The 21,988-nt window shown below is 42.4% G+C and overlaps 1 protein-coding gene across 1 annotated transcript in view; it reads left to right on the top strand.

Moving 5' to 3' along the window:
- Positions 1–1,126: 1,126 nt before the first annotated feature.
- Positions 1,127–21,988, top strand: part of ablim1b (actin binding LIM protein 1b) — a 142,508-nt gene continuing 121,646 nt past the window's right edge. The window contains exon 1 of the mRNA XM_064321300.1: positions 1,127–1,331. Within this exon, the coding sequence (XP_064177370.1) occupies positions 1,319–1,331 (13 nt within the window). The 5' untranslated portion in view covers positions 1,127–1,318. The remainder of the gene's footprint in view (positions 1,332–21,988) is intronic.

Below are 21,988 nucleotides of genomic sequence, written 5' to 3'. Positions count from 1 at the left end.
TAGTTTTAAAACAGATTACTTGGTGTGACAAAAAAAATTCCGACAAGCTTACAAAATGTAATTATTTGGCACACCTTTAGTGTTTGGATTCAGACCGAGTCGCAAGTCAGTATCTGAAGTGACATGCAGTCTTTAAGAAATTTACACCAGTCTGTGACAGATGTAATTAATTTACTATCTATCCAGACTATTTCTGTTGCTCTTCTGTAAGTGAAATAATAGAAAATAATCTAGGCCTATAAGTTTGTGCACTTAAGGTAGCCGGGATAAATAAATAAATAAATAAATAAATAAAATTTTATTTCCTGTCTTCTTTACGATAGTCCGCCAAAATCCTGCAGTTCTAACAGCCACACATTACATTACTATGTGTGGCTGTTCACCACACCCGTCTATAAATTGCGCTTCAGGCTACGACAATTTCATCTGCTGGTTGCTGCACGCAGATTCTGTATTTCCCCTGTGTGTGATGGGCACTCGTACGGCTGATCATCATACACAACAGCAGATGACTTGGCCTTACTCTGCAAACAACGCAAACACAGAGAAATTAGAAAATGGAATGAACCGTTTTCCGAGACAATCTATTTACAGCTAATATTTGAAATACTACCATAAGATAATGTTTGACGTTTAGGAGACTCACAGGAACTAATATTCAACTACTGGAAACAGGCAACTGACTGGTTAGACCAAATCGGTTTCAGTAGCAAGTGTAAAAAACTAGAATCTGGTTAATGTTCAAGTAACCTTGAATTTTTAAAAATATAGCCCTCGCTTGGGCCTATATTTAAAAGCGATCAGTCAATTCAAGCGCGTATCGTCTCTGAAGTCCGAAGGTAGCCTATTCGATTTTTTATTATGTTTAAATCACGCCGTTTCCCCAAGCTGTGTGCCCCTGAAATTATAACATACAGCCTACTCGTGATAGAAGACAGGGAAAACATGGCTATTGAAAAATCGTTCCATGGAAAGACTGCGTTGAGTAAAATATTAATAACTGTCATTAATGTTTCATTCTTACTATTCAATTTGATTTCGTGCAAAGCTGGCATGCGTATTTCTGTGCAGGACACGCCCAGCTGTGCAGTCTATTTCTGTATTGGCTCGCGTTTGCCCTTTCTTATTCCGCCGCTTACAGTTATTATTGAACCCGCTGTTCCATCGCTGCCATTCACTAGGGCAGACAGAACAGGCAATTAACGGTTACTTCTGGAAGTAGCGGAAAACCTAACTGAATTCGGAAAATATTTTTCTCTATTTATTTTTCACCCTTTGACAACCAGGGAGGAAAATTTTCACTGCCTTTCTGCAAGACATGTCTACAAGAGGTGAGTGGCGGGGCTTCTCATATGCTGCGGTACGTCTAGCCGTGAAAAGAAAGGCTGGTTTGCTTGCACTTGGGTAGGCTATTGTAGCCCACTACAAGAGGGATTCATTTACATCGACTCAGATGGTTCGAAGTATCAATAACATTACAAAGCTTAAGTGGGGATCTGATCCTCTTAAATGATGGCGTCGGCATACCTGTCTAACCGTAATCTTATTTGTTGGTTCTGCCACGCCATCTGCCACGATTCTGATATCAAGTCCATGTGTGTGTATTTTATTTTATTCGCGTGCGTACGTAGGCTACCCTTTTGAAACACTACATAATATGCTTGGCCGATGCTTTCAATATATTATCAGGGACCCTCGTTTTTAATGTGAAGTAATTTTTATCGGTTAAAGTGGCTTTCCACAGAATTCAATAAACTAGTGTCTATTATTACATTGGTTTCTGTGTTACGATAAATGCATGAAAAGATAATACGTTTCTTGCGCAGATAACCTGCTAGTTCATATCCGTCTGAAATGAATAGGCTGGATCCGCAACGGAACGTGGTCAGTGCACATAAAATATTTTTGCCTCAGCAATAGTTCAAATTTTGTCCATACATATTTTAATTGGTCAGCTCTTTAGTATGCACGATGATGTTCATTTTCCGTGTTATAAGATGCTATCGCACGTCGTTACCGTGTCCCAAGGCAGTTAGATGTAGCCTAGACTTCGGCGAGCTTTTTCCACTGTGGTCCTGTGCCGTACCATAATCGACTTGCTCGTCATTCCAACAAAAAGAAAATATGAGAAAATATTTAACATTACAGCTCCATAGTAAAGTTAACATATAACCAAGGCCATATACTTTATTATTATTATTATTATTATTATTATTATTATTATTATTAGGAGGAGGAGACTATGTTAATCATAACTAACACGTGTTACTGTGCTTGTTGTTATCGTTGCCTGTTCAACTCGGATACTGACGTGGAATTTCATGAGCAATTTGAAAGACGCTATTGGTGCTACATATCTGACTAGAGCTGGAAGACCCATTCATGTAGTTGAGAATTGTGGACATCCTCAGTGATCTCTTCTCATATTATCTCACTGTAAAGGCTGACCATCACGCTTGACATCACTGACAATCTTTCTAGACTCTAATTCTCAACTACGTCAGTCAGTGTTTTTTTCTACATGCAATTATTAGTTTAAATAATAATAATTGCGGAAATGGTTTGGCGTCATTACACCCCCTTTGGTTTACTTTACAGCACTTATTTAAAAATGGTAACATTATTACATATGAAAATACTCAGAATAAAGTTCTCTCTGACAACTTTGAGTCTACCGAAAGGGAATTCACTGTAGGGATTCTGCCTGGTTGATTATGATCTTATTCCCACATGCTGTATATTTCTGAGTTATAATCCCATGTTATCAATTCCAATGTGAGATCCAGGGCTGTTTTGGCTGATGTGGGGTTAAAGAGGAAGTGGTCGGTTTAACCAGCTGGATGACATCACAGTAAATGGCCGTGGTTTACTGTCATGGAAACATAAGAACAGATTGTAGGTGGTGAGTAGGTTCATGATTAGCCTAATGTTAATGTGGTAGGCTTTATGGCGGATCTCAGGGCATTGGAACGGTTTTAAGGGAAGGAGGGAGGGACCCTAGCAGGCCTGCTTTTCCCATGAAGGAGAAGAGAAGGAAAATGCAGGAGGAGTTGGTTGGGGAAACATTAATGTTAGGAGTCATGGAATCAGGTTAAATATAGTCTGGCACACATCTGGGCCAGAACTCACTGAGCTGCTGTTTTACTACCAACGTAGTCTATGAAACAGACGTGGCCAATTTCAACACACATTGCACTCCACAATGTTGAATTACAGGTTTTGTGTGCTGCAAGTTTGTATGCAAATGAATGCTCAGCATTTACATAGATATTGTCTGTTTGGTTAATGGTCAGAAATGCAGGATTTGGCTTTGGAGACTGTACTGGTTTTCTGTTGAATGTGTTGGAGACACTGATAGTCCTTATGTGCAGAACGATTATGCTTTCATAGCCTTTTTGGGTGTTGATATCAAATGCATTCTCTGTCATACTGAAGTGCCAAATATCTAAAGCTTTGCCCTCAAACTGTTACAAGGTGGCTCTGATTAAAGACTTAACCAAGGAGACAGTGGGCTAGCTGATACTGATCTTTAGGCAATAGTTGATCACTGGATTATTAACCAGGCTTAAAAGGTAGCTACATTTTACAATGAGGGGACCTTTTATCTAACATACTTTGGTTAGTGTACCAGAATCTTTTAGATTGAGTAGAATAGACCCATATCAGTTTTTTTTCACCTCTGAGAGCTTCAATATATGTTTTACCTGAACATGGAAACATAGTTAAACGCTAGTCCCAGTCACTGTACTTGGCTGTACCGTGCCCCTAGTGGTGGAACGAACTTCCCTCGGTGTTCAGGGTGGGAGAATCGCTGACTGTTGTCCAATGGATACTGAAGACATGCCTCTTCATGATGTATCCTGGTTCCAATCCCCACCTCCTAGCTCTCCCACCTTTTGTACTAATTAAAGCAGTGACATTTTTATGGTTTTAGGTTTGGTTTTATTGTTGTATGTTTTTCTCAATGGGCTTGTTATGGATTTATTCAGTATGGAATTTGTACTTCAGTGCTTGGTTATCAGGGTTAACTTGTCCTGGTGCTTTAGTGATGGTACATCTTTACTCGCTGGTCTGCGACTGTTCCTAGCCAGATCTGACACTATTGGTCACGTATCAAATCAGACAAATGCACTTATGTTCTCTTACTTTTTATAAGACTGTTAAATGATTGTGATATGGTCCATATAGCCTATAAAATAAAAATCAGTTATTTATTTGCAAGTTAGCCTGCTGTAATAATTAACAAGTGTGGCCTAGTGAGTTGGCTCTCTCCATTCCAAATTCAGGTAGCTCTCTCTGTTTGAAAATGCTTTATCTGAAGGGAGGGCAAGCACCTTGAACTGGTCAGCCATGCAGGGGTCTTTGTGCTTGGATTTGGGTTTATGGCTGCTGCACTCACCCATACAAAGCTATGCTGCTTATACTTACCCTACAGAACCTTGTGACTTCCACCTCAAATGGAAACTTGTGGTTTTTCACCTTCGTTTTCACCTGGTAAATGGTAAATGGACTGCATTTATATAGCGCTTATATCCAAAGCGCTTTACAATTGATGCCTCTCATTCTCCCATTCACACACACACTCACACACCAACAGTGAAAGGCTGCCATGCAAGGTACCAATCAGCTCCAAGGTACCAATCAGCTCGTTGGGAGCAATTAGGGGTTAGGTGTCTTGCTCAGGGACACTTCTACACGCCCCTCCGACTGCCAGACAAACGCTCTTACCTCCTGAGCTATGTCGCCCGGTACGTACACCTGTACGTATTCAAACAATAATCAGGCTATTTACACTCAAACAGTTCCCACCCATGTACACCTTAGCAGCACTGAGGAAGTGTAAGGATGAGAGTTCTCCAGTTTTGGAGGGGCTGCAAAGATTCAACATGTATACTGAACGGGAGACTTGTGGCAAGAAGAGTATCTTAATAATGTGCATTGGCGATTGAAGAATTTCCCTCAGCACAGTCAGGGGACTTCCTGTGGCGGATTATTCATTGAGTCATTGCCATTAACAGATGTCTGGCACATACTATTCTTTTGTGGGGAGCGAGAGTCCCTGGCTCATACACTTTGTGGACATTTGAAGGCATGTTTTTTATTGCTGGGAGAACTCTGGGAGGTTTGGGGTTCTTCCGATTTGGGGGTTGTCAGTCTGGTCATGGGCTATACAGTAAACAGCAGGTGTAGCCTTGATCATTTTACTGTGGTTTCATGACAGACCCTGTTCTGGTCTTCTGGGTATAATCACCAAGTGTCCCGATAGAATTAGCTTTTTATAGATGTAGAAGAGGGTACATTCTGGCTGTTTTGAACAGTTTTTCTAATCTTGTAACTGATTTTATTGTCTAGTGTTCTCAATAGTTATTTTATTTTTTTAGGTATGTTCATTTGTTCAAATGTTTATGTCCACTATCTTCTTATGGTAAGAGTATTACTCTTATTCCTGTTTGCATATCTCTTGTCCTCCTTTGTTCTATATTCTGTCTTTCTCTCTCTCTCTCTCTCTCTCTCTCTCTCTCTCTCTCAATTCAATTTCAATTTCACTTTCTGTTTGCTTTATTGGCATACGACCTGCAACAAGTATGATCGACAACACTATAATAATAATAGCAACAATAATAATAATAACAGTAATAACAACAATAATAATGATAACAACAACAACAACAATAATAATAATAGTAAAAAAAATGTTCACATAATGTAAAAAAACAAACAAATAATTAACATTATTTAAGGTGTGAAGAACATTTATCATGATCTAAACAAATATGTGTATAGTATAGATTTCTCTCTCTCCCTCCCTTTCTCTCTCTCTCTCTCTGTGGACTATATCACTTTTTGTGCTCCTGGTCAGCTTAGATGAATCAGCTCACATTATGTGTTAGGGTGACACAGAGGTTTGATCCCAGTAATGCTCAGCCAGCAGCATTTTGCCATGGAGCGTGGTGCGCCTGATATGGAAGATTTAGGAGCACATAGCAGCCCAAATGACATATGCAATTTCTGTTTTTTTCCCCCTCTGAGATAAAAGTAAGAATGTTTTATTTAACAAACATTTTTACAATACTGTATGCAGTGCCCAAATTATCAGTGCATCGTAGAAGGTTCCCAAACTTTTTAATCCAGTCTTTAAAGTAGATTTTCTCCTCATGTATATCATTTGTTTTCTTATGTGGTGGTTGTTCTGCCTCATAAGTTACAACATTACCTTTGCTTTTTGCTGTCAATCACCATACGTTGTTTCTTTGATGACTGAAATAAATCAGAAATTAGTGTATATTTGTATATGTCAGTGTGCTTCACCTACCAAATGTGTCACAATAATGGGTTTGGGGTCCGTGGCTATGACCAGAATCCATTCTTGTGCCCATCTGAAATAGCTTTTATTTAAATGTTTGAGCAGATTTAAAAGACATTTTTGAGCTTTTCTTTAGGCGGCTCAAAATTGCCTTTAATCGACCTGTCCACGATTTTACAATGCAGGGAACACCCTGAGGTTAATGAATCGAACACCCAAACAGTTAGAATTTTTAAAAAAAAAGAATCAATTGCACAGTGTGGAACTCCCCACCCATCTCTCTCTCTGTAATTACCCCACTCTCCCCTTCACACCAGTGTAATTACCCCTCTCTCCTTCACACCAGTGTAATTACCCCTCTCTCCTTCACACCAGTGTAATTGCCCCTCTCTCCCCTGCACACCAGTGTAATTACCCCTCTCTCCCCTTCACACCAGTGTAATTGCCCCTCTCTCCTCTTCACACCAGTGTAATTGCCCCTCTCTCCCCTTCACACCAGTGTAATTACCCCTCTCCCCCCTTCACACCAGTGTAATTACCCCGCTCTCCTTCACACCAGTGTAATTACCCCTCTCTCCCCTTCACACCAGTGTAATTACCCCTCTCTTCCCTTCACACCAGTGTAATTACCCCGCTCTCCTTCACACCAGTGTAATTGCCCCTCTCTCCCCTTCACACCCGTGTAATTACCCCTCTCTTCCCTTCACACCAGTGTAATTACCCCTCTCTCCCCTTCACACCTGTGTAATTGCCCCTCTCTCCTCTTCACAGCAGTGTAATTACCCCTCTCTCCTTCACACCAGTGTAATTGCCCCTCTCTCCCCTTCACACCAGTGTAATTACCCCTCTCTCCCCTTCACACCAGTGTAATTGCCCCACTCTCCCCTTCAAATCAGTGTAATTACCCCTGTCTTCCCTTCACACCAATGTAATTACCCCACTCTCCCCTTCACACCAGTGTAATTACCCCTCTCTCCCCTTCACATCAGTGTAATTACCCCTCTCTCCCCGTTGCACCATTGTAATTGCCCCTCTTTTCCATTTGCATTGCAGTGTAATTGCCCCACTCTTCCCTTCAAATCAGTGTAATTACCCCTCTTTTTCCTTTGCATTGCAGTGTAATTACCCCATCTTTCACACCAGTGTAAATACCCCTCTCCTTCACATCAGTGAGGTACCCTTCCCATATTACTGTTGTCATCAAGTGGTTGCCATCCTCTGTGAAGTAGGAGCATACTGTGCCTGAACTGGGGTGAGACTGAAGGAGGAAGGGAGAGAGAAAATGGAAATGGGGCTGCTGGGTTTACTAGGCATTCAACTTTGGCTGGCCTGAAAGGGATGGGGTGCAGTAGGCCTGACTCAACACAGAGTCTGTAATCTTTTTCTTAGCATTGCTCAGTGCAGCCTGGCCGGCTCTTCCTTCCTCTCAGAAAGTTATCTCACCGGTTGTTTGCCGTGTGTGTTCTGTAGTGCCGAACCCCTGTTTCTCTGAACAGAAGGATGGAGCGTCTTACAGAACAGTAACAAACTCAGTCATGATCCAGTATTTCTTTTAATACTGCTTGTTCAGTGCAGTTCTTTTTTCTTTCGTTTTCAGTGAATACAGGGCCTCTTGCAGGACTCTGCACTGCCAGACGACAGGGCCCATACACCTGCCAAAGCATGTGCAAACAAGCCTGAGCTGGGTTGGAGTAAAAAGCGGATGTTAAAGCTTCTCTGAATGAACTGTTTTTTGGCATATGGATTTGGTGGTGTTACACACTGTTCTCCCTCTCAGAAACATGCTGTTAAGACAGTGTGAGTAAACTGTGCGGGGTGTATACACTGAGCATCTTGGTGATCTTGTAACAAGACCTGTAACATTTTGTGTCTGAACTTTTATAGTCCTGCTTGTTATAATGTGACTGTACACACTGTACAGCTATAGTCTGTAGACCTGCTCAGAGCTCAGTTCTACAGAGCTGCTTAATGGTGTTTTCTCATCCTGGCTCTTGGATGTGCTATTTTCTCCAGGAAATGTGGTCCTTTTCCACACCACAGTCATACAGCTTTAATTAAATGGCATTTTTTTCATCATCACGTCATTGAATCTAATGAAAGGTAGTGGTACGTTACAGTGAAATTGTCGTATGAATAAAGAGTTTTAGGGCTGGAGACCCTGTGTCTTATGTTTTGCCCTTTTCACATCTTCATTATGTGGGTGAGACAAGGGAAGGTGGAACAATCCAGTTACATGCAAAAGTGGAGGGAAAGAATATTCCCACACCCATTGTTTAATTGCAGATTTATTCACGAACTTTTGGCCTACTTGATTGTCATCTGGTTGTAGTTTTAAACAGTATACATTTGCATTATCATAAATTGAGTTTCTGTAATACTTGAATTTTGTGTCCCCTTCCCCCTACATGCCATGTGTGTGTGTAGGTGTGTATCTGTTTGTTTATAAACCCCAGTCTGGTTGAAGAGTTGGCGCATGCTAACATATGATATGATACGTGTAGTAGCCTATATTTTATTATGCTAAAAATGGAACTGCTACTGATCTGAAAGCCTCTACCATCAGCTGCCATTGGGAAGATACTCAAGTAAGACATGCAGGCACAGAACAACAGAACACTCTTAAAACTCAAACATAGATGCTTTCTGCTTGTATTTGATGTATTTCAGAATATATGTGATGCATTTCAGAATAGGGTATGCTGATGGGTTTTCCTTAATGTTGGTGCAACTGTTTCTGTTTATGTTGCCATATGAACTGAACAGTCTTTTACACAGGATTTTTCTTTAAATTGCTCCCACAAAATTTCATTTTGCCCACAATCCCACAAGGATGCATCCTGCTCACACGCACAATGTTATAAAGATGCCTCTAATTAATTGTCCATTTCAGATGATTGCTAGCTAAAATGTCACAACTAGATTAGGCTACTTTTTAAGTAACCAATAAAATTATATTTGTCTTAGAAATGAAAATTATGGTAATCAAATAACAAGCTGGCACATTGTAAATTAAAATGGCAGTGATTTTTCATTAGCATGCAAAGCAGTTGGTCTGGTTTGAACTAAACTGGCCCTCTCTGTGTGGTTTATGGAGTGCGTGATAACCTCCTGTCTGCTGTATGGGGGTGTGTTGTGACCCTCTATTTTGGTGTACAGGGGTGCATTTTAGTGTATGGCTATAAAACGTATTGGAGGAGTGTGGGTGTGTCGCTGTCACGCTTGTGCTGTTCAGGAACATAGGGTTATTTTGGAAACTGTGAGCGTGTGATGTGTGATGGCAGAGAGCTGCATGGGGAATGTTTCCTCAATGTTGCCGTTGCGTTGCTGCAGCATTGTCAAGATCTTTCCTGCTCTCCAGATGCTACTCCATTAACCCTTCCCCCTCTCTCACTATCTTTCACTCTGTCTCTTTTCCTCTTTCTCTGTCTCCCCCTCTCTCAGTGAGAAGAAAAACCTGTGTGCTCAATCCTTTGCAGCTCTCTAGTTTCTGATTTTTTCACCAGCCAATCCCCTCAATGCTCTTCTGCTTGCTCATTGGTTTTTTTTATCAGTGTCCTAGAAACGGTGTGCGGAGTGGAATGAGGAAGAGGTGCACTGCTGGTGAATGGGGGGATTGAGCCGGTTGAATGTGCAGGGCTTTAGCTGTTGTCTTAGGGGCTAATCGACCCTCATTACACCAGGAAGCCGCTTTCTCTCTGCTAATGACCCTCTCCCCCTGAGCACGGCTTAGCCGCACAATGCCCCGGCATTCCTGTCACCGGCATGTCACTTTGGTGACTCACCACGCACCACTTTCCCTGCAGAGGGGCGGAGCCTTATGGTGCAGGGATGCTCCCTCTGAAGCGTCACACGGCTCACCATCCAATCACAATGTCTGCTCTAACACAGAGGTGGAGCTCTCTACCCAGTCAGGATAGCGCTGTCCTAACCAATATTGCCTTACCTGAAGAACATCTGTTTTTGAAAATTAGAGTAACATCTAAAACAAAATCCACCAACACACAGACACAGTTAATTACATCTTCTCCAAAGATGTGAACATTCTTATATTTTCCATTATATAGTTTAAAGAGCCATATTTGCATGTGCAATGGACAGAAGCTTGTATATTTTGTGGACGGATTCCTTTGGCTTTAACTTTTCTGAAGCTCTCATTGTGCGTGGAGCACCTTTCATGAAGGTTTCTTGTAGCATCTGTAAATTAGGAGCCGCATGACAGAATTATATTGCAGGCATCATTGAGGGAGCTTCTGAATCTGTACTGCTTGGCCAGCAGCCATACCACCCTGTGATTTCCTCCTGAGCTGATGGCTGAAGTTAAGCAGAGCTGGCTCGATTAGTACTTAGATGGGAGACCTGTTGGAAAAACAAACATGTTGGAAGAGGTTTTGGTGCGCCATTAATGCGTGATCTTCCACAGTGTCGTCCTGACACCTTCCCAGCTAAGGGAAAACATTCTCAATGTTGTTGCTAACTTGTGGCAATGTTATGGCATTGAAAAAACATTTCAGTAACATAGTGAGAAGTTTTTGTGTTTGCAGCGTTGTAGCTCTAAAGATCTCATGGCACTTATTGCAACAAGGTTTTTTGGCCAGTCCCTCAACTGGCCTTCTCAATCTGGGTGCCTAATCTTCCCCTAGTTTACGTGGCCTTACAATTTCCCGTCTCTCGACCTCAGCTGATAGATAGAAAATGTTCTTGAAGTGAGCTTCCCTTTTCTACATGAAGCACTGTGAACGGCATACAAAATCTTGCTTAGTATTTTACCCTTTATGATGACATGGATGGAACTTAATCCTAATTATCACAGTGTGACTCACTCACTCACTCGCTCACTGACGTATCCACTCCCATATTTCACACTCTCAGCTTAGTCAACTTACCCAGGCTCCAGCCACTTAATAATGGCTGGTCCTCCAATGTGGGCAGGCTACAACACTATGTCCATGTGGAAGATTCCTATTGGTGGAATACCACTAGAAAAGGGCCATTTTTTTCCATGACAACTGTTTTGACTCCCTGACGAAAGCTTGATGCTGAAACGCAAGGTTTAATATGACCATGCCACAACAATAAAGGCATTTTAATTGTTAAAAAAGAGAGTGCCTTGGAGTTTTCTTTGATTTTGGTGGGGGAAGATGCTCTATTTTGTATCTTTCACAAATATCATAGCTGATCTCATTCCCAAATCAGAGAAATCACATAATGACAGGTAATCAGGAGGGAAAGAGGAGGAAGAATGTGAAAGAAGAGGGAGGAAGAGAGGGTTTCTGGCTGTCAGCTCCTTAGTGTTTGTTTAAGACACTATGGACCCCACCCTGGTGGTGAACTGGGCTGTACATGGACTGAAATGTGCTTGTTTATGTATGGAGCTGCCTGTCTCTGGCTGTGGGCCAGTGTGTGTGTTTTGATTCCCTTCTGTGTTATTGTGAAAGTTTCCACAGCGTATTTTCCATCATAATTCTATTTAAACTGCAGTGAAGGACCTCTGAGTGGGATAATTACAGCCCTGTTTCCTTACTGTGTTACACTGGGCTCCCCATGAACACACATTTCACCTCACTGAGCACCTTTATTAAAGGCTGTACTAAGGTCTGTGTGAAGACCGAGAGCTCCACCTAGTAGCCCGTAACTTGGATGGCCTTTCCTCAGAAACTAACAAGCCGTGTAAATGAATTGTATGCTAAATAGCTCAAATGTAAATGTCTGTATTATGGGCTCTGTTGCATGTACAGATCGCACTGCCATAGTCTTCCTGAATCAGTGGTGAATCAGCATGGTACTAAGTGGGGGGTTGTGTGGTGTAGTGGTAAGAGCAGCAATGTAGGGGTGTGGTTGGAATAGTTGGTGTAGTGGTCAAAGCAGTGTAGTGTGATGTGGTCAGAGCAGAGTGGTGCAGTGGTCAGAGGAGTAGGGTGTGTAGTGTGATGTGGTCAGAGCAGAGTGGTGCAGTGGTCAGAGTAGTGGGGTGTGTAGTGTGATGTGGTCAGAGCAGAGTGGTGTAGCGGTCAGTGTAGTGTGGTGTGTAGTGTGATGTGGTCAGAGCAGAGTGGTGTAGTGGTCAGAGTAGTGTGGTGTAGAGGTCAGTGTAGTGTAGTGTATTTGTTAGAGTACAGTAGAGTAGTGTAGTGTAGTGGTCAGAGTAGTGTGGTATAGAGGTCAGAGTAGTGTGGTGTATTTGTTAGAGTAGTGTAGTGTATTTGTGAGAGCAGTGTGGTATAGTGGTCAGAGCAGTGTGGTGTAGTGGTCAGAGTAGTGTGGTGTAGAGGTCAGAGTAGTGTGGTGTATTTGTTAGAATAGTGTAGTGTAGTGGTCAGGGGAGTGGTGTGGTGTGGGGTTGCAGTACTGTTGTGTAGAGGGGGACTGAATGATCTGAGCCTGGAGAGAGAAACAATACTCTGCAGCAGCCTATTCATCACAGACAGCCACGCGCCACTGCACCTGAGGGAACAGGGGCAGATGCACTGTCCAAAAATATCCTTATCATGTATGATACACAGGTATATCTGCATTACCATGCACCCTTACCTGCTCCCCATCCCCCTCGTCTCTCCATAATCTTCCCCGGAAAGAACAAATCAGCTCTCCAGTGGGAATATGTGTGATATTTATAAGAAGCCACCTGAAAAAGACCAAGTACTAAATTTAAAAACAGCCTTCAGATTAATGTGTGAGAGGAAACTGTGGTAGTGGTGCATCAGAGGTTGATCTGTTGAATTATATCCTTTTCAGTGTAAAAAAAACAAACACACACACACACACACACACACACACACATGGGTATATATACATATAGCCTATACAGCGACACAACTTTTGTTGTTTTGGCTCTGTCCTCCAGCACATTGGATTTGAAAAGAAGCAATGAAAATGAGGTTATAGTGCAGACCGCCAGCTTTAATTGCTTTTTACATCTATATTGGTTGGACCATGTAGGAATTGCAGCCCTTTTTATACGTAGTCCCTGCACTGTACTGCACTGCTGTCTCAGTACCACTGAAACCTTTTTCCTCTTTTGTCCGGCTGAGTGCTTCTTCTGCGTCTTCAGCCATGCATGCAGCCTCCGTTAACAGCAAGCTTTACAGACGAACCTATTCATGCGAGGCAGTTCCGTGTAGCCAAGCAGCTCCATCGTAATGCACATGGCTGAAGGATACACGCGTGTTCTTTTAAAGCCTCCATGCGGCAGAGCAATAAAGTTCACAGTATGTAAAAATACAAAGGTCAGAACAACATAGAGGAAGTAGGTAGAATCGCAGCCTTCTCCCGGCACTGCGGCAAAGCCAGAGAAAGAGTGCATTGAAGAGATTGTTCAGAATTGTCAGGTTTTCGGGAAGAGGGAGGGCGAGGTAACGGAGAAGGAGTGGGAGGCCAGCTAGGTTTTTCGAGGGGAAGATGAGCCGTGACATTTGGCTGCTTCCTTCAGAGGCTGGCTCGGAGAGGGCGCTTAATTGCGGTTCCCAGGCCTGCTTGTCACCGAACGCGAGTGCAATTACGTTAATTGCATCCCGGGAACGCAGCGCAGTCACGCCGGTCTCTAATGCGAGCGGACAGAACTGTGTCGGCCCAGGAGGACCAGCCATGACCGAAGGGCTTGCTGCATGCTTGGGTTATTTAGCAAACAAAACACGCCTTCCCACCACAAAGGGAGGGCCACTTTCATGTCAAAGCGGAGAGCTGTTAGCGGCGTAGCATCCCCAACATCAAACCCAGACATGCTAAGCCTTAATGAGAGCCCACACTGCAGTTCAGAGAGTCCTGCAGTTGGTCTGGCTGGCTTGCTAACCCAAGCAGCTCTGATGTAAGAGTGAATATGTCCAATCATGTTTTGCTGAGCTATGCTCAAGTGTTTCAGACATGGCAGATTAATGCAGATGCTTAAGAGTTTTTGGCAAACTTGCCTGGGTTCTTAGCAGGCATTCAGATGCACCTTGTACACCTTATCTCTGGTGTTGGGAGGTGCTTCTTTGCATACACTGGAAAATGTAAAACTGCTCAGGTTAATACTGGCAGTTGAATTCTGCTTGCACTGCATTTTTTATATCTCTGACTCCTCTAAACACAGATTAGAATTTAATTATGAAAAACTATTAAGTTAAACACTCGTGAAATCAAGAGGCTTCTGTGTGTTCACAGGAAAATGTCACCGTAAGTCATGACTGTAAAGATGAATAAGTCCCTTTATGTATTAATGTTACAGTCAATATTTTGTTTCTGTTTGACCAATGAGATGAGAATGATCCTTCTGGCTCTGCCCGGAAGGTGTGTGTGTTGAAAAGAGTGGAAAATTGATCAGCTAAACAATGAAGCTGTGTGAGAACTGAGAAAAGGTGTTGATCTCCCTCTTCTTTACAACTGGCTTTAAATTATTGTCAGACAAGCTTCAGCCTAGAAACTCTAGCACCCACTTTTCAAACAAGCACAGAATCACTTTTCAAAATCACAACAGGCTGCAATACTTCTCAGTGTAATGTCACATGCCAATGTCATAACACCACTGACAAACACTAGTAGCACATGGTAATGTCACATGCTGATGTCATACACCACTGCCACACACTAGCAGAACATGGTAATATCTCATGCTGATGTCATACACCACTGACACACACTAGCAGCACATGGTAATATCACATGCTGATATCATACACCTCTGCCACACACTTGCTGAGCATGGTAATATCACATGCTGATGTCATACAGCACTGGCCACACACCAGCAGAGAATGGTAATATCACATGCTGATATCATACACCACTGCCACTCACCAGCAGCACGTCGCATTTCAGGGCCACTTGCCAGCATGACACGTCTGCCTCTAGAGCTGATTAAGGCCTGTTGTTGTTTTGTCGTAGATGTAGCCAGCAATGCACTCTGTAACGAGTTCTTCATAATTACATGGCAAATTACATAAGAGATGGCAAAGTAAGAGAGGCAGTGTGATGTAATCATGGAGAATCTCTTTGCTAGGGAGAATCAGGAGCTTTGCCCTGAGGACAATGAATGATACTTTATGTGGCTCCTTTACTAAAGATGTCCCTCTGCCACCAAAACTGACTATACTTTCAACAGCAAAATGACTACAAAAGACAGGAACTTTCCTTCTCACACATTCATGTATAGAAACACACACGCAAGCACATACACACACACATGCACACACACCCATGCTTCTACACTTATACACACATACACATGCACACACACCCATGCTTCTGCGCTTACACACACACACGCACACGCAACTGCAGTGTGAGTGCGGTCTGATTTTATATTCTCATTATGGCAGTCAGACTGAATAAGAGTTTGTGATTCTTTTTCCTGGTTTCTTATTGGATGGGCCATGATACGAACCAAAGGGTTGGTCTCTCAGCTGTATTTAAGCTGCACTTGACTTTTATGGTGAATGAAATTCATAAAGGATGTTTGGAACAAATGTCTTCAAAGGTGTTTCTGATTAGTCAGGTGTGTTCAGTTACTTCCTTAGTGCAGGTATGAGAGTGGACAATTATAGGCTTTTAATTGCCTTTGGAGTCTCTGATAGGAGTTTGTCAATATGAGGACCAGAGTTACACCAATGAAAGCCAAGGAAGCCGTTATGAGGCCTCAAAATAAATAGTCAGAAACAGGCAAACATTAGGCTTCAAAATAAACATGGAACATGAAGAAGAAAGAGAGCACTACTGAGCTCAGTAATCGCAGTAGACCAAGGAAGATCTCTACTGTTGAATTCTCAACACAATGGAGAAAACCCCCAAATACCTGTCTAACAGCTCAGAAATGCTCATCAGGAGGCCATGTTGTATGTGTCAGTGGCTATTGCCTGCAGAAGATGTCACAAACAGAACTACAGATGCTATACTGCAAGATGCAAATCACTAGTTAGCCACAAAAACAGGATAGTCAGGTTACAGATTGCTAAGAAATACATAAAAGAGCCTGAAAAAAGTTTCTGGTGTTTTGGAAAAAGGTCTTGTGGACCAAAAGGATCCAAAGTATCTTTCACATCTGTGAAACTTGGTGATGGAGGTGTTATGATTTGGGCATCTGTGGCTCCCATAGGTACTGGCTCACTTGTCTTCATTAATGATGTAACTGCTGATAGCAGTTGGGGAATGAATTCTGAAATGTACAGAAGCATCTTCTCTGCTCAAGTTCAAGCAAAGGCCTCCAAACTCATTGAACAGCGCTTCATTCTACAGCAAGACAATGATCCCAAACATACTGCTGAAGCAACAAAGGAGTTTTTTAAAGGCAAAAAATGATTCAGATCAGAAATAATTTGCCTTATCTGAATCCAATTGAACACACGTTTCATATACTGATGAAACTAGACCCTTAAACAAGCAGGAGCTTAAGATGGCTGCAGTGCAGAAGATACTCAGCCCCTGGTGATGTCACAGACTTCAAGCAGTCATTGCATACAAAGGATATGCCACAGTACTAAACATGACTACTTTCATTTACATAACAATAATATGTCTCAAACATTATGGTACCCTGAAATAGGTGGCTGTGTATAAAGAATGCTGTCATTTCTACTTGGTGAAGCCAAAATGCATACAAATACTCTTTAATAAAAGCAGAGAAAATATGTCTTTGTCCCAGACATTATGGAGCTCACTATATATAGTTTAGTTTTTATTGGATATTGTCATGTCATTCAGGACTGCTAGTCTTCAGATATAGCCATTTCTTTCCTGTAAACAATTGCCTCAGACTGCAGTAGGATTTGCAATTTGTAACGGAGCATACCCCCATTTCTGAGCAGTGTGCATTCGGGTTAATGTGCAGACACAGGCGTGGTCATATATCACTGTTTTAATGTAGATGTGCAGCTGCAGGGGAGTGGCCTGCTGTGTCTCTGCATCTCTGGGGACCTCTTTATTTTATCTCCTCCGCCGTCACAGTCTATGCCCCTGCCCCAGAAACCACCCCCTGCCCCTCCCCCCGCGGACTCACTCTCTTTGTCTCTGTTTCATTTTGAGTGTTTTTCATCTAAACAAATAAACAGTGTGCAACCCCATAACCACTTCTGATTTGGTGGATTTCAAAGCTGACAAGACCCTAAAATTATGACGGTGTGTATGTTGGATGGGGGGGGGGTTGGTGATTGAAACCATATGGAGTGGGGTATGTTGAGGGGAAGGATTATGCTGTTAGCAAAGAATGCACAGTATTTATATTTAAGTTTATATTTCCCTACGCTTCAGTCAAGACGCAGTTTTCCAGGAGCAGTAGAGAGAGGGCTGGCAGGACGGGGCTGTTCTTTCAACCAGTGAACTAGCAAGCATCTGAGAGAGGCTGAGAGCTGAGCCCTGTGCGTCTGTGCTGTGGAGAAATTCCCTGCGGGGGAACGCCCTCCCCACTGGATTACTACATGCGTTAGCAACGCAGCTGGCTAATGCCTGAGCGAGGCGTTCTCCCTCAGGGCTCGCCCGGATTACGCACATCTGTGCTGATGGACACAAAAATGCTAAAGACAGAAATCGTTAGCAGTGGGTGAAAGGGACTGTTGAGCACCACAGTGTTTCATGAAGGTATTGCAGATACACAGGAGAATTGTACGATTCAGCAGAAACCATCTTACTCCTAAATACATCTAGCACAATTTGTTTTTCAAAGTATGACTGTGATTAATGAATGTATGGAAAGATCACCTTTCTAAAAAAATGAGCTAATATATCATGTTTTAGACAGATAGAGAAATGATTGTGTCAAGTAAAACGCACGTGTGCAGCTGTGTCAGATACTGCAGTGGCTCTCAGTGCTGTGTGACACTGTGCAGTATGAAGACCTGTACAGGAAGAGGACTGCAGGATGAATGCCTGGTACAAGACTGAGCTGAAAGGAGACTATGCAGGATGAAAACGGCGCTGAATGGAGCTTGTGCAGGATGAAAACGGCGCTGAATGGAGCTTGTGCAGGATGAAAACTGTGCTGAATGTAGACTATGCATGATGAAAACTGCTATGCAGGATGAGAACTGTTTTCAGCCCATTTTTGTCCTCAGCATTCACTGAATGACTCAGATTTTACTTGGAGCCCTAAGCACAGTTGTGATGGTGGGTTTCCTAAGCGTTCTATTGTATTGGTCTTTTGCTCTGGCTGTCTTGGCTTACTGACACTTACAGTGTTGTAAAATTTATGTTTATTGAAGTTGAGTTGAACTTGGCAGACATATAGACTCATTGAGGCTGTGCCAGTTGGCAACTGAGTTTGGTGAGATGGTGAACATATTTCCAGATTACTGGAATTAGTTACAATACATAACTGCTCTCTTTGGTCTGTGTTTAGTGTGTGTTTCTGTGTAGGTGTTTATTTGTTTTTTAGATAGATATTGTGTGTGTGTGGTTTTGATGGTTATTTTGTCACTTAGTGTGTGGAACTGGGTGTATTTTTATCCTGTTGTTCTGAGTAGATGTTTGGTGCATACATTTTAGTAGATATTTCAGGCATCATCATGATTGCAGTGGAGCTGTGGAGTTGTCTATATTCTCCCTTAACCCCAAGAAACTTTTTTGCATGTAAGACCTATCTGTGACGATGAACATGAAGATATTTGAACTGTTTACTGTTACTATTTCTTCTGTTTTTGTATCTGAGAACTAAGACTATTGGATTCACAAGCACAGATTCCCAAATTGAACACTGTCATGTGACTGCCATGTCTCACTCCATGTGCTTGTGATTATATGCAAACCATCGTGTATTAATGTAAGTCAGTTTACATCCCTGTAAATCAGTGTGTATCCCATACCTCTGAGGTCATTATATTGTTTTGTTCAGGATCCGTTTCTCTAGCCAAGAGGGTGTAACTGCCTGTCAACAATGACCCCTTTTCCACCAATGCGAACCTAGTTCTTGTTCTGGACTGGTGCTAGTGCCGGTTCGCAGTTGGTTCAACTTGCGAACCTTCTAAGAACCGGTTTGCTTTTCCATGGGCTAGAGAGCCACGTCATTACGTCACTGTATACGTCTGTATACGTCTCCGCTTTCCCAGCAACATCGTTACCTATTAAAATGTATGTCCTGTAAAAATACAGATAATGAACTGTCTAAATGTAAAAAAACCAACTTCATACATATACATTTAGTTATATTATTACTGCCTTATTTACTATATCAACTTTGAGACAAGCAACACGCTCGGAATGATCTCATCGCGGCCCATTAAATCCAGTGGCGCAGACTTTGCTTCATAATTTCAAACTGCTTTCCTAGCGGCTATTTTGCATCCTGCGACGTGGGTTACAACAGTGAATATGTACGGATTCCTAGACGTGCTGATAGCAACCACCCTTTCTCATATTAACCTCAAATACACAAGACAGGACACTTAAACAGTATGCTAGCAAATTTATTTCAAGGTCCATTCATTTATATGGGGTGGTCGATACACGTCCCCTTAACAACCAAAACCTAGCGCTGGACCACCTCTGACTTATTTGCCGGCACAGAAAAAAATTGTGAAAGTACTGAAAAAATAACCACTGGAGGATAACAAGGAAATTTTTTCCTACATAACTAGGTACAGGTTGTTACCGATATTTCACCTATTTCATATATAGTTGCAACTCAGTTTACGTTTTCCTGTCTGTCGAACGAAGGTGGTCGACAATAGGTGCTCTCACTCTACCTGGCAGTCACAAGGTTTTAGTCACGATAACCCACCCCAGGCCCTGACGTAAGCGGTTGTTCTAGACCAGCCAAGTGTTGGTTCCGCTTTGGAACCAGTTTTCCTGGCAGAGAGCCAGTTATTTTGCTGTCAAAAAGCGAAGAACTGGTTTGCGATTAGGCACCGGCTCCGAACCGACCCTCGGAATGCCTTGGTGGAAAAGGCGTAAATGACTCAAAAGTAGGAACTGCAAAAGAACAGGTCACCCTCCATGACTCACCCAAAACCAAGCTTATCAGCCCAAAGCTCCTCTGTGGGGTATCACACAGTGACACAGTGACAGGATTGGAGAACTGTGAACTCATTAGCATGCTAAATTGAACATTATGCCATTTTTGGGGTATTTGTTCTTCCCTTTGCCGAAAACTGCTTGGCTACTGTCAGTGCAGAAGTGGAAATGTAAAGGTATTGTGCCCACTGGGACACTCTAGGGGAAGAATAAGGGTGTATAGGGGGATAGGGGGTTGGGATCAAGATTCTCATTCTTGCCAGTTGTTGCAATCACATGCATGACAGCCCCTGTCAGTGTTGATGCCCAGCGCTCCGTCCCAATTTCAGTAACATCAATGACAACAGGCACTCATCAAAGACTCAGACCTCCCAATGTACAACATCTTGTACCAAAACAAACTTTAAAGGAATAGAAACTTAAAGTTACTGTTGCTACAGTTGTTTATGTTATTCCAATAATTTCCCACTGCTTCTTATGAAATTTATAATTGAATAAAGTAGATCAGTTTGAGCTCCCAGAACCCAGAGGAAGGAAGAGTGTGCTTGTGCATGTGCGTTCTTGCCTGTGTTCATCCTGCAGTTAAGCAAGACTAGCACCAGGGGGAGGAATCTGAATGCATTTCCTGAGACAGACTGACACTGCGGGTGTAAGAGGTCGTGACCAGTAATAGTCAAATGATAAGCATTTAGAGAAATGACCAATGGGATGAAGAATGTTAATCGCAGAAGAGAGGTCATTATAATGATGACTATAGGAGCGATTTATGTTTATTGTTGGTGTAGGAGCCATTTATGTTTATTGTTGGCATATTATTTTGTTTAGATATATTTAGCAGTATTATTTTTGGACACTTGGTGGCGGTGATTAGGTTCACAGGGTTGTATTTTATGGGCAAAGGTAACAGGAAATAGTAGCACAGGAAATGGAAGGCACAGGAAGGGTGAGCACAAACAGTTCTCACCAGATCAACTACTAACCAACACCAGACCAACTATTAACCTACTCCTAATTAACTCCTAACTGCTATTAGGAGTTAATTGGGAGTTAATTGGCACCCGTGGCTGTATTTAAGGGCCTACCTTTAGAGCCACTTCCTTTTTGCCCTTGATACCATGGGAAAATCCAAGCAACTCAGGCAAGACCTCAGAAAATATTTTTTGGATCTCCACAAATCCGGTTCCTCTTTAGGAGCAATTTCCAAACAACTGATGGTACCACGAGCATCTGTATGAACAATTGTATTCAAATCTAAAAATCTTGGGACCAACACTGCATCGTTCAGGAAGGAGGCACAAAAATAACTCCCAGGGCTGAATGAACTTTGGCTTGAAATTTTCAACTGAACCCCAAGACAACAACAAAGGAACTGGTGAAGGAGTTGGGGGAATTAGGTACCAAAATATCTACACCCCCATTAAGAGATCAGAATCCAACATCGCCATGACCTGAAAGGCTGTCACGCAAGGAAGAAATCCCTACTCCAAGACCGGCATAAAAAAGCCAGAATGAAGTTTGCAGGTGATCACCATGATGAAGACCTAGCCTTTTGGAGAAGTGTTCTCTGGTCAGATGAAACAAAAATTGAACTGTTTGACCATAATGATCAGGACTATGTATGGAGGAAAAAGGATGAGGATTTTAATCCAAAGAACACCATCCCAACTCTGAAGCATGAGGCAGTATCATGTTTTGGGGGTGTTTTGCTGGAAAAGGGCTAGTGCACTTCAGAAAATAGATCTATGGCATCATGAGGAAGGAGGATTATCAAGAAAT

Source organism: Anguilla rostrata, chromosome 2 (genome assembly GCF_018555375.3).
Source record: "Anguilla rostrata isolate EN2019 chromosome 2, ASM1855537v3, whole genome shotgun sequence".
Classification (NCBI taxonomy): domain Eukaryota; kingdom Metazoa; phylum Chordata; class Actinopteri; order Anguilliformes; family Anguillidae; genus Anguilla; species Anguilla rostrata.
This window is presented reverse-complemented; position numbering and strand designations above follow the sequence as displayed.